This window comes from Camelina sativa, chromosome 19 (assembly GCF_000633955.1).
Source record: "Camelina sativa cultivar DH55 chromosome 19, Cs, whole genome shotgun sequence".
Classification (NCBI taxonomy): Eukaryota; Viridiplantae; Streptophyta; class Magnoliopsida; order Brassicales; family Brassicaceae; genus Camelina; species Camelina sativa.
In genome coordinates, this window is record NC_025703.1 from 1126006 (window position 1) to 1138304 (window position 12299).

The 12299-nt window shown below is 38.2% G+C and overlaps 4 protein-coding genes across 5 annotated transcripts in view; 1 reads left to right on the forward strand and 3 right to left on the reverse strand.

The window, feature by feature from the left end:
• Positions 1–433, reverse strand: part of LOC104763972 (cytochrome P450 89A9) — a 4366-nt gene extending 3933 nt beyond the window's left edge. Inside the window, exon 1 of the mRNA XM_019241395.1 lies at positions 9–433. Within this exon, the coding sequence (XP_019096940.1) occupies positions 9–338 (330 nt within the window). The 5' untranslated portion in view covers positions 339–433. The remainder of the gene's footprint in view (positions 1–8) is intronic.
• On the reverse strand, positions 3908–5416 carry LOC104767313 ((Z)-3-hexen-1-ol acetyltransferase-like). Its single transcript, XM_010491355.1, has 2 exons — positions 4916–5416; positions 3908–4801 (listed from the first exon to the last, which is right to left on the reverse strand). The coding sequence occupies exons 1-2, from the start codon at positions 5384–5386 to the stop codon at positions 3908–3910; spliced, it is 1365 nt and encodes a 454-aa protein (XP_010489657.1). The 5' UTR covers positions 5387–5416.
• Positions 5836–7674, reverse strand: LOC104763973 (peroxisome biogenesis protein 19-1). The gene is made up of 5 exons (XM_010487388.2): positions 7430–7674; positions 7253–7292; positions 6768–7074; positions 6117–6433; positions 5836–6010 (listed from the first exon to the last, which is right to left on the reverse strand). The coding sequence occupies exons 1-5, from the start codon at positions 7470–7472 to the stop codon at positions 5965–5967; spliced, it is 753 nt and encodes a 250-aa protein (XP_010485690.1). The 5' UTR covers positions 7473–7674; the 3' UTR covers positions 5836–5964.
• Positions 7733–10507, forward strand: LOC104763974 (uncharacterized metal-dependent hydrolase YabD-like). Of its 2 annotated transcripts, XM_010487389.2 has the most exons (9): positions 7733–8068; positions 8322–8392; positions 8732–8926; positions 9017–9090; positions 9185–9266; positions 9399–9550; positions 9662–9815; positions 9908–10021; positions 10112–10506. In XM_010487389.2, exons 3-9 carry the CDS (start codon positions 8804–8806, stop codon positions 10229–10231), a joined length of 819 nt encoding a protein of 272 aa, XP_010485691.1. In that variant the 5' UTR covers positions 7733–8068; positions 8322–8392; positions 8732–8803; the 3' UTR covers positions 10232–10506. The 2 variants fall into 2 exon arrangements, with proteins under 2 accessions (XP_010485691.1, XP_019096128.1); XM_019240583.1 differs by lacking the exons at positions 7733–8068; positions 8322–8392 and having other exon boundaries at positions 8840–8926; positions 9021–9090; positions 10112–10507.

Below are 12299 nucleotides of genomic sequence, written 5' to 3' on the forward strand. Positions count from 1 at the left end.
GTGATGACTTTGGTGGTGGGGAGAGCCAGAGGACGGTCGGAGAAAACGGCGCCGTTTTGGACAAGGGCTTGGTGAGCGAGTGATCTGTCGGTGACCCATATGGAAGGTTTGGAGCCTACGTGGAGTGTTATGATTGGACCGTGACGTGAGGCTAAGTCACGGAGAACGCCTTGGAAATCGGAGAAGCTGTTTTTCTTAAGCCAGGTGATGTTTCCGACGACCGGATAACGAGGCGGCCCCGGTGGGAGTTTGTGGGTTGGTGAGAAGAAGATGCGTTTGAGGAAGATGGAGAAGGTGAGAGAGGAGGTGATGAGGAATATGATAGTGATGATCTCCATCGTACGTTGCTCCCTCTTGCTTCAAATTAAAGCTATAGTGTTTCAATAATTAAAGGTATGTGAGAAATAGGTCTGATTTCTAAAGATATATATATATATAGAGTTAACGAAAACTCTTTTGTTCGCATTATATTTTTTCTTCACATAATCTTACACCATTGATGTGATCGCATGACTTTATCGTGCATGTCTTTGTACACTTGTAAGTTTTGTCCACCCAACCTGCCTGCCTAGTTGTGGTGTATCAAACAGAAATCGGGAAAATACAAGGTGAAATTTACTTTTTTCTTTTTTCTTTTAATCAAAGACATACTTTTTCTCTTGGCATATTCAACGTATACATATTTTTTAACCGGTGTCAAACTATAACAGCAAAAATCTCTTCATAAATATACTAAACATCCTACAAAATATTTATAAAAACATAAAACACTTTATTTATCTATAAGTTGAATCATATTTAGCAAAAAAATAGAACACTTCATAAAATCACCCTACTATCTTGATATCAACTTCTCATTTGTAATAATTTTTTGACGTTCAAAAATTGATCAAAGAAAAACTATAATTATATAGAAGAAACCACACTTTGTATAATCATAAAAATAAAGAAGACAAGACAACAGTTCATATTTTGGTTGAATCATTAATTTGGGTACAAAGATAAAAAATAAATTAAAATAGATTGATCAAATAATAACCTAAGAATAGATGCAAATTAAAAGCTTGATATAAATCTCAAAATAGTGTATGTGCGTACACACTGCTTCGTATCCTCTGACCTTTTCAAAAGGGAAAAAAAGGATCGATTTTACTGTCACTATTTTTGTATTTTGTCCTGAGTTTGATTAACTAGATATTATCCCAAAGAAAGAAAAGTACTCGAATGGGAGTGGAAAGGGAATTGACGACTGACAACAATGTAAACTGTAGCGTATACGTTGCTGCTTTCTAGTTTTGTTTTCTTTCAATCGTGTAATGAATCCTGAGCTTAACACTTTCATTTACATCTTGGCTTGCTTTTTTTGTCAAACCTTTTGTTTTCATTCATTCAAGGACACAAATACAAGTACAAAAAGGTAGAGTTCCAAAGTTCAAAATAATACAAGAAAGAACATTCCCCAATGCCATAAAATTAGAAGTAAAATACATTGATTGCAAATCCAAGAGAGCTATGAACCATGAGTTTGGGAGCCCATTGGCACATGTGAGGTCAAGGTAAATCGATAGACCATCCTTGGATAAACCAGAGGACGAATGGTTGGTCTTGGTCAAACGACGCTTAGACGATGAGAAGAGAGTCGATACTTTGGAGTCCATAGGGGCAAGAAGCACTGCCCACAGTATCCAAACAGCACAGACTCGGAAGACTATATTTGTGTAGTCGAGAGGAGGTTGCTTTAACATCCAAAGCAGAGGGATTAGATCACTTCGATAAAACGCTTCAAGGGCTAGTTGGTATGGGATCCGGGTGATGAGGAGGGTAGAGAAGAGATGCTTATCATCATCATATAACCAGCTTAACTGATAACTATCATTGAACCTAAAGAGTTCAAGACCATATGTACCACTTTTGCTAGCACAGTTTGAGAAACATAGACCATAGAATCGCAGAGGATGATACTCAATCCGAAAACCCCTAAAGACAACTGCAGCAAGGTTCCATACAAGAGGTGTGACTGACCAAAGCGGAACTGGTGTTACCTTTCTCCAATGGAGTCTTTGACCATCGGATAACGGGAGACTGGACAGAACTCGGCAAAGGAGACACAAGGACTGTGAGGTACTGGGCTTTACCTTGTTGTTATTGCAGGTTTGATGGAAGTTGAAGAACTTAGGCCTTTTTTGGCTTAATTGTCCTATCCTGAATACTAGGTCCACTAGGGAGAACCCTAGTTTCAGGAAGAAGAGCCGCCGGTGATGGTGAGGATGGTGGCCGCCCGAGAGATGCGGAGAGGTCTGCGGTGCAAGGAGTTTCTCCGGTGAGTGATAGATCGGCGGCTTCCTACGGTGAGCGTAGTAAGATTCGCCATTACTAGCTAAGTCCACTGGAGAGAATCCTAGCTTCAGAACCGTTTGCCAAACTGATACATGGAAATGACGATTGCCCGAAAGAAGCAGAGAGATTTGTGCTACAAGGAGCATCTCCGGTGGGTGGAAGGTCGGCAGGGAACGTCGTTGGCCTCTGTTTGGTTCGACTATGGAGACTAGGTCCACTGGGGAAAATCCTAGTTCCACAAGTAAATGACATGATGAATGGTGAATATGTTGGCTGCCCGAGTTTGGCGAAGAGAGGTTCTCCGGTGAGTGATAGATCGGTGGGGGCATGCAATGGTCTTTGAATGGATCTAAGGCAAGTTTTATTAGGGATTTAAAAAGGATTAAAAGGGGAAAAAAGTAGAGAAAAAGCTTAAAAAGGGTTACACTAATCGGAATAGAGATGAACAGAGCAAGAGCTGGGTCGATTAGATCCCGACCCCGACGGGCAAAAGCCTCGCCGGCGCCGGAAGTTTTGGTTGGGAAAAGGGGTTTCGATACTCGTGCCTGGGAGAGAAATCCTACATTACATGGCTTGTTTTTTCATTATTTTTTTTCATTTAATTTTAAATTTTAATCATGTTTATACTCGTTGATAACAATGTCCCCATAATTTGGTTTAGACAGTCTATTATCACGTGGCGCATGATATATATTCCATTGTGTTGAGATTCATTTAAACCTGGAAAAGAAAAGAATGAAATTGTGGTGACGAGAAGAGAAATGCGAGTCGGTGAACGAAATGGATTGTTTGATTTAGGCCGAACATAATAATATCTTTTGGTTAAGAAATGGATTGTTTGATTTAGGTCCAACATAATAATATCTTTATGGTTTAGTTTAAGCCCATTTGGCTAAGTATGTTGTTGTTATTTTTTTTTTGTTGACAATCGTATGTTGTTGTTATTTTAGCAATAAGTCATGCCAGTTTAGTTAAAATGTTGCTTTAAGGTGGCTGTGTAAGAGAGTTGTTAAGTAGTCTTTGCTGGTGAGCTTAAACCTAAAAGTTAATGATAAGTAATTCCAATGGAAGTAGTTAATAGAGAGCTTTGAGTAAGAGAAAGTGAGTGTGTAAGACTATAAGTATAATCGTTCGTGTAAGAAAAGCATAGAAGCAATATAAATAAAAGTTAAGTTAAACTTATTCCACAAATTCTATAATCATAAAATCGTAAAGAAAGAGTTATACAGTATATCAAGAGTTCAACACACTGAATAAGTGGATATAAACAACAGAGTTACACACGTTATTCCATGAGCGTATTTAGATCCAAGCAAAAACCCAAATCAATTGAGAGGGACTCTCATAGAAAGATATAAGCTCTTCAGAGTGCCACGATCAAAACCAATAGGAGCCGTTATGAAAAATAATGCCTTTGTGGTATGCAACTATGCAAGTATTCAACCTTTAAAACTTCATTAGTCTTTAATTCAATAATTGATTAAACTGATCAATACTTTTACTGATAACGTAACGTCTCGACTAAGCTCTTAGATCTAGAGAAGACATTACACACCTAAGGATTTTGGGTTCACCTCTTAAACACATTAACCACGCCATGTAGCTCTGTTACGAACCTCTCCATCGCCCGTAGCGGCAAGCTAATCGCCACAACGGTTCCTGTCTCACCTTTTTTATTTTCAAACGGCACGTAGAAACTCACTCCCGGAAAACCTGTGATACCGGCCTTAGCGGTTCCACCATACACGGGCTTACCCCATGGCCCGAAATCAACTTCTCCTAAATCAAAATGTCGTAAATCAGATATTAGGTAGTTCCCCGCCAACACAAACATAGGCCGGCCTCTTGTCGCCATTAGGGCTGTTACCGAGCGGACGTAGTCCTCCGTTACGCTGGACTTCGTTTCTTGTATCAACCTCAAAGCAAACTCAAGCGGTTTATCCATAAGATCTCTTGCTCTCGCTATTGCCGGGGGAATGACGAACACGTTTCCATAGTAACCCGGCGATAGCGGTGGGTTACTAAGCTTGGAACGCGAGTTGATGATGCAAGTAAGTCGCATCTCAGTGTTGGGGTCAGGATTCAACGCGATTGTCCGACAACGCCATAAAAACGACGACAACGCTTCAAATGAGGTGTTTCGGAGATCATGCCGAAGGAGTCCCCGTATGGCGGAGATCTCTTCCACCCTAAAGAAGAAAGACCGGCTAACCAAAGGTTCTCTTGCCGCTACCGCATTGATTTCCACCTGATCATCGTACTCACGGTGCGTATGGGTCACACGCGCCTCGGAAGCACTCACAGTCAACAAATGTCGATCCCATACGGGTGGGACCGAGGGGGCATGAAGCCCACACGCCAACTCGCATAGTGATTTTAGAAAGAGTGAGAGACCGGCTGCATCGATCATGGTGTGGTTGCAACGGAGGGCAAATATAAATCCCCTGCATTTCAAGCGAGTGACCTGCATGCCAGTCTCTTTTCATATAATCTAACCATCTTAATAAAAACAAAATATAACCTAACATAGTTTGTCAAAAAAAAAAAAAAAAAACCTAACANACCTAACATAGTTTACCTGGAAAAGAAGTAATGGAGTGTTAATCACATCGGTCGAACCTTCCACGTCAAAGAGAAGCTCTTCTAAGCAAGGGAAAGGAGGGAGAAGCGCATCAGCTTCCTCCAACTCAGCAAGCGCCACGTTAGCTTCAGCTTCAATGAACAAAACGCCTTCACCGGTACAGTCCACTGCGAGTTTCCGGTTTGAAAGTTCCCGGAGCCTACCAGCGAGCGGATAGTAGTAAACCAGCGCCTCGGCTAGGGCTTTCTTTATCACTTGGACCGGATCGAGATCAGTTGTAAGATTAGGTCTATAGAAAAATATAACCGGGATTTGAAATCTTAGCCCTTGTTGGTCATCTATGTCAGAGAGAGGCTTGAGCTCTCGTGGCGTTGGTTTAGCCGGAGTGATTAGTTCCGGCTGCCGGCGATGCACCTTGAACGAGAGACCGGTGGTGGAAGATGTCGGCAAAGACACTTGATGGTCCATAGTTTGAGAGACTTTGAAGATATGGAATCACATGAGACGTACTGTCTTGAGTCTTCACCACACACATTCATATGTACAATATAATGTTATGAGATTTCTTTTCTTAACGGTTGGGTATTTAAGATCTTTTGGACACTGGAAGCAACATCTTTTAAATATGTGTTTTTCCTATATTTTTTTTGGCCCATGTTTAATCCTAGACTTCCCAGTACACACAGTTTAATCCTACTAGACTTCCAGTTTAATCCTAGTACAGTAGTACGCATGTTTCGTTCAATCTTTTTTGGCACATTTTTTTAACAAGAGTGACATATGAAAAGAGTACCACCATTCATTCAACTAGCTCTTTAAATGATTCAACAACTTCCACCAGTCCGATATTTTTGTATATCATCTACAGTTAAACACAAGCATGTGACTGGCTGTACTAATCGGAAAGGCACAATAAATAAGATAAAAGACTTCTTTTTTTTCTTTTGTGTGTGTGTGTGAAATTCCAATCATAATTTAAAACACAGCTTTTGAATTTTACACTTAGAGAATAAACGACATAATCCTTAAAAGCTGTTTGGTCCCAATCACATTATACAGCAATTTGGCGAGGACTCCAGCATCTCTGGAGATCTGAGGGTAAAAATAAACAAGAATAACATTGGTTCTTTTTTCAGGTCAGGGAGATATAAACTCAATTGAGAAAATGAGAGATATGAAACGGAGGATAGGAACTCACATTTGGCCTAGACTTGCGAAATCAAACCCGGGATCAATCTCTTTAACTATATCACTCGGGGGTTGTCCGCATTCTTGCATCTTCTGCATGATCTCCATTATCTTAGCTGAATTGTTCGGTTCATTCTCGTAAACCACATTGAGTTCTTCGATTAGTTTGTACTGTTGTGAATAACGCTTGTAGTCTTCTTCGCTTAGACTGGCTTCATTATCTTTTAGCCATTTCGGATATCTTGCACCGATCTCCTTCATTGGTTCGTGGAGGATATCTTTCGACAATAGCTGTTGCATCATTGTTTCAACTATTGATTCCAAGTCCTAAGCAAAAAACAAGAGGGAGCGTCAAACAAAGCCACAGATACCAAGTAGATAATGAGCTCCATATAACCTTAACATAGCATAAAGAACAAAATCTATCAATCAGCGACCATTCTAACTCACTGCAGGTAACTCATAACCTTTAAAATAGAGCACAAGAAGAATCACACATCTGTTCCGCGCTGAAAACATTATCCAGCAAAACAGAAGTTACACTGTTCTGCTGAAATCTACTTGTAGTAGTGAAGTAAAGACGGTTTGCAACAGATATAATACTACAGTTTCAAGTTCTAATTCGATAGAAGTAACAGAGTGAGGGTATATAATTATGTACCTTAGATCCAGCAAGATCCTCGAATTGTTTGAGGAAATCCTCTACCATACCATCATCATCAGAAGCTGGCTGCTGCTTAGAAGAAGAAATGGATTCCAATCCCTTGACAGTTTCCCTAGTTTGTTCCCTAAGCTTATCAAGAGCTTCTGCAACATGATCCTCTTTTGAAACTTTCTGCTTTCCTTTCTTCTTGCTTCTCATATCTGGTAATCCCATTCCAAGACCTTGAACTCCACTCGGTAATGAACTCGTCTCTTCCTTCTTCTTCTTCTTCTTCTTCTCTTCCTCTTGGGCTTCCCTTTGATTTCTACAACAACACATCCCATAAACGATTCAAATTTCATAAAAACCAAGAATTCTATAACTTGGGAATCAAAAGCCTCTAACTCAACCTAGACAGAGCTGTTCATATCTGCAGAACCGATACTAAAATATGAAAAGTTTGAGACTTTGAAGCGAAAACACGTAGGATAAAAAAGAGTAACCTTTGAGAAAGATTGAGATCTTTGAAATCATCCAATGCACCTGAGAGACAAAAAAAAACCACAAAGAAACCCCCCAAAATTCTCAATAAAAAACCCTAAAAGACAAAACCTTTCAGACAATTATGTCAATAGATATGGGCAGGGAACACAATTTACATAGAATTCGAGATAACTTACTATCGAGAAGCTCGTCTAAGTCATCGGTGTGACTGTTCGCCATTTCTCTCACGCCTCTCTCTCTCTGTGTAGCAATTCACACAGATGGGGGGAATAGGAATAACAACACTCGAGAGGAGAGAAAGATTGACAGAAGAAGAAACCTTCTTTGGGTTGGTTTGCCCTTGTTAGGCGGTGCGATTTGATATGACCCACGCTTCTTTGAGTTGCGGTGAAGCAACAAGGGATCCATCCAACGGCTGTGATCACTTTTAGAAATTTTTATTATTATTTTTCCGGTAAAGCAAATTTCACAAACAAACAAAAAAAAAAACAAATCTTTAAAAACAATATCATCTCTTTGAGAGTCTCTCAGGGTCAGTCCTGTCAGCAATGGCGAAGAACTTCATGTCTGCTTCTCGTCCGTACATTGTTACTCTTCTCGATTAGAGTCTAGAGGACAAGCCTTCAACTCCTGTTCCGTTCTAAGATTAGACCCTTTTACTTCTTCTTTGCTTCCTGTCTCATTAGCGATTCGAATTGTTTTAGCTCGTTTTTGCGATTTCCGGGATTGAACATCGTCTTTTCAGTACTAGAGCTTCTCAAGTAAATGATTCTGTGTCTATTGGTCAGACCCTTATGTAATCCATGGAGAAAAAGGTGAGACTTTTTATTTCCACATTGTTACGAATCATAACTCATGATCTTCTTTTTTTTCTTTTTGGCATTAGAGCTTTAAAATTGATGATTGCTGCCACGTTTTCTTTATGTATCAAATATATACTTGAAATTGAGTTGCCAATGAGCCAACTAAGATCACATTAGAGTAAAACATGAATCACATTAGAGGCATCTCTGATTGCTTGTGTTTAAGCTTGAAGAAATGTTTGTTCATGAGGTTTTCATTGCGCAGATCAAGAAACAATTGGACGCAGATTCGTTCTCTGTCAAGGATATTTCTGATGAAGGGCGATGTGTTTGGTGGTAACTCTTGCTTAACTCTTTATTCTTCTATTAAATCATATACCAAAAAGTTCATACAAATCGAAAGTATTTGTTTACTGTAATTAATCTAGTCTTACACAAGTTAGGTTAATACGGAAAGTATTTGTTTACTGTAATTAATCTATCAAACACAAAGGTTAGTCATTTCAGTCTTCAAGTTCAAGTAAATCCAGATCAGAGTTTTGTAGCGTCTGTTAAACCTCAAACTATCTCAAAAGTCAACTCTTTTTTGTTAATCATATGATGAAACCATATCTTTTGGGTTAAGCTATTATAAACACAGTACATAAATCATCTATTATATATATGTCTCTGCAGATTATTTAAGAACCTCAAAAGAGAAGAAAGAAGTCACAGGGATCTATTAGAGCCAAGAACATCACGGTGAAAATGAAGTTGTTTGATGCTCATTGTCACCTTCAAGACAAGAGGGTCATCGACAAAGCCTCCCAGCTCATATCTGCAGCTTTAGCTGTCGGTGTTACCAATTTCGCAGTCAATGGGACCTCCGAGGTACTTTCCCAAATTTCCCTGATCATTTGGTCACTATTACACACTTGTATACTGTACGTATTTTTAAACGGGTTTTGTGTATGGAACCAGAAAGATTGGGACTTGGTGATAGAGATGGGAGAGACGTATCCTTCTGTTGTTCCTTGCTTTGGAATTCATCCTTGGTATGAATTTTTGTATGCAGGTGATTTTCAGTTGATGCAGAAAGGTTCAGATCAAAGCTTATTTCTTTTTTTTTTCTATGTTTTTGGTTTGCAGGTTTATTGCTGATAGAAGCCCTCATTGGTTTAACACATTGAAGAAGTTATTTGAGACCACTCCTACTGCTGCTGTTGGAGAAGTTAGTCTCTTATCTCTTGATTCATCTATTGTTTTCCTAAATTCTGAAATGTTTACTTTGTTGGTCTAAGATTAAGTATAAACCGCAAAATGATATGTTATATCTCCATAAAATTTTATGTCATTTTCACAGATTGGGTTGGACAAAGGTCCCTTAGCAGCAGGAATTGATTACTCAGACCAGCTAGTCGTGTTTCGCCCGCAGCTTGAACTTGCAAAAGAGCTGAACAGACCTGTAGCAGTTCATTGCATTGATGCATTTGATGATCTCCTAGAGATAATGAGGTATGTATATGCATATCTACATGTTGCATTTACATATATATTGAAGGGGAAAGCCTATAATGTTCTTTTTTCGATATGTCGCCTTAAGTTTCTCGAAATATATACATGCAGATCCGTGGGACCTTTTCCTGCTGGTGTGATTCTTCATTCATTCAATGGTTCAGCTGAAGTTGTTCCTAAACTCGCTGAGCTTGGTGCATACTTCTCCTTTTCTGGCTGGTTTACTTACATTGATGAGAAAATTGCAAAGAAGACTCTGAAATCGGTTTGTTTTTTTTTTTTTTCCCTCTGTAACAAAGACAACTTCTGGATAACGAAAGTATTGATATATTTTCTTTTTGACCGGGTCTGGTGTAGATTCCTTCTGATAGGTTCTTATTGGAGACGGATTCACCTGACGGGTTACCAAAATCAGATGAGAGTACTTCGGATCCAAAACCAACTCTCAATGAGCCTGCAAACATTCTTGCTGTATGTTATATTATCACTTGACTTTTTGTCTTGTTTCTGCTGATCAGATTACAGATTACTTGTCTGATGTTGTTTTTCCGAGATGAACAGGTACTAGATTATGTTGCGAACCTGTCAAACATGAAGAAGGAAGAACTCGCGGAGTTAAGTTATGTAAACACTGTGAGATTGTTCTCTTATCCAGGTTCTAAACTGCTTACACAGCAGTAAAAAGTGGTGTCGCTACTCTAAATGTAACATCATCTCTGATCAAAGAGACAAAAGAACAACACTAATCTATCATCTTCTGCTTCTGATTTATTCTGCTGTTGTGTGTGTTTATTATTATTATTAGTTGATGTGTTTGGAAAAAAAAAAAATTAATTCTCTTCGAAAATCGTCAGTCTTATGAATTGTAGTTTCTGTTACTTACTTGGGTAGAAGCTGTAATCTTTCTCTCTTATTATTATTGTCCTGTGTAAAAAACCAGTTATGTTGTTTGATTAATAATTAATTCGATATTTTACGTTTTCTCTTTACAAAAATCTTACAAATATCAAATCAGTATTGCGGTTGTGAAAACACAACTCTTGATGGAGTCAGGTTAGTCAGGGCAATGAGTTGATGTTCTCTCTCTCTCTCTCACCTTTTGAAATAAATTTAATGAGCAAAAAACAGTTTGACTTGTTGTAAACGGTAGAAGCTAAAAAAAAGTGACCGTTGCAATATTTTTGAGAGCCTAATCTCTTTGCTCTCATATTCTCTCATCAACGCATTCTTGCAAGAGCGTTTAACCTAAAAAGTCCGTCTTTTTGCTTATGGTTGCTGCTGTTGAAGGCTTTCCCGGCGAGAAAGCGTCGGCCTTTCGTCGTCAGCTCTCTCGATTCTCCTAATAAGCTTCCATTGGTAACAAAAAGGGTGAATTTGCTGAATCTGAGTGTTTTAGAGTCACGCGATGGGTGGACGTCACGAGAGTAGAAGAACTTCAAGACGGACGGCGGGCCGTGGGCTTTGAAGTCTGGCTTTGGCAATGGGTTGCTGTCTAGGCGCTACCTAGGTATTCCTTACCACTTCATCTTTTCTTTCCAAAATAATGATTTTAATTAAAATCACTTTTTAATTCACAATTTTTTTAAAAATAATTAAAACTTTCAAAATAACACTTAAAACTGAGCATTTTTTAAAAAAATCTTTTCTTTTTAAAATAATAATTAATTCATTAAAAATTAAAAATAAATAATAAAAAAAAACTCTTTCCTTTTAAAATATTAGTTTAAAATGTTAAATTTTAATACATTTGAAAACAAACCGAGCCTAGGGCATCTGGTCCTTGGAATTTTCTTTGGTCGGTCAGTTGGTGTTATAGGTTCAATATGTTTTCACGTAACAAAAAAATGTAACACTTAAACTAATCTTTTTTTTAAAAAATATATTTTCTTTTTCAAAAATATGATTGATTCATAAAAAAATAACTAAAAAACCTTCCTTTTTTTTAAAAAAAGTTTAAAATTAAATTTTATTACGTTTGAAAACAAACAGAACCTAGGCATCAGAATTTTCTTCTCAAGACCTTACAATTCCAATGTAATATACGTTGGTTGAATAAAAAAAATAATTATGTTTACATAATTTTTAAACCATATAAACCGAACCGAAATCATTAGTAATTTTCTTGTTTATATACCGATGGCTGATCCAAACAAGACAAGAGCTACGTAGCTACGTCTGAACGTATCATAGCTTTGTTCTGTTATTCATTCCTCTGTTTAGTTGAATCCTCTGTTGTTTCGTTCCTCTTCTCGTTCAATTACTCTGTTTGGACTTTTTTTTTTTTTTAAAGAGATACCATTATAATTATAACATGAGAGAGCGCTGTTTTTCAAAGGAGAATACATTGTGGGAAAATAAAAGAAATTGTGTACGTTTAAATCGGCTGGAAGTTTGAAAACCAAAGATGGAGATAAGTGTCTTGTGGTGATCGCGCTGGAGTAGACTTGTCTTCATTGTCAAGTCCTAGGAGACGTCTTCTTAGGATTAGTTGAATTTGTTTGCGGATGGAGTTCTCTGTTCGGAAGTTTGTTGAGTGGAGCCTGGCATTCCTTTTCGCCCGGATAGTGTAAAGGAGAGCCTGAAAGAGAATCTTACAAATGATATTAAGTTTCCTGGTCGAAGTTGGTGACTTGATCCAATCGAGGAATCCAACAAATGTATTCGATTGCGGGGGGGTCAAATGAGCAAAGAAGTCCAGCCATAGTACTCTGTTTCGACTTTACTGTACCATAAACAAAATTATTGTAGG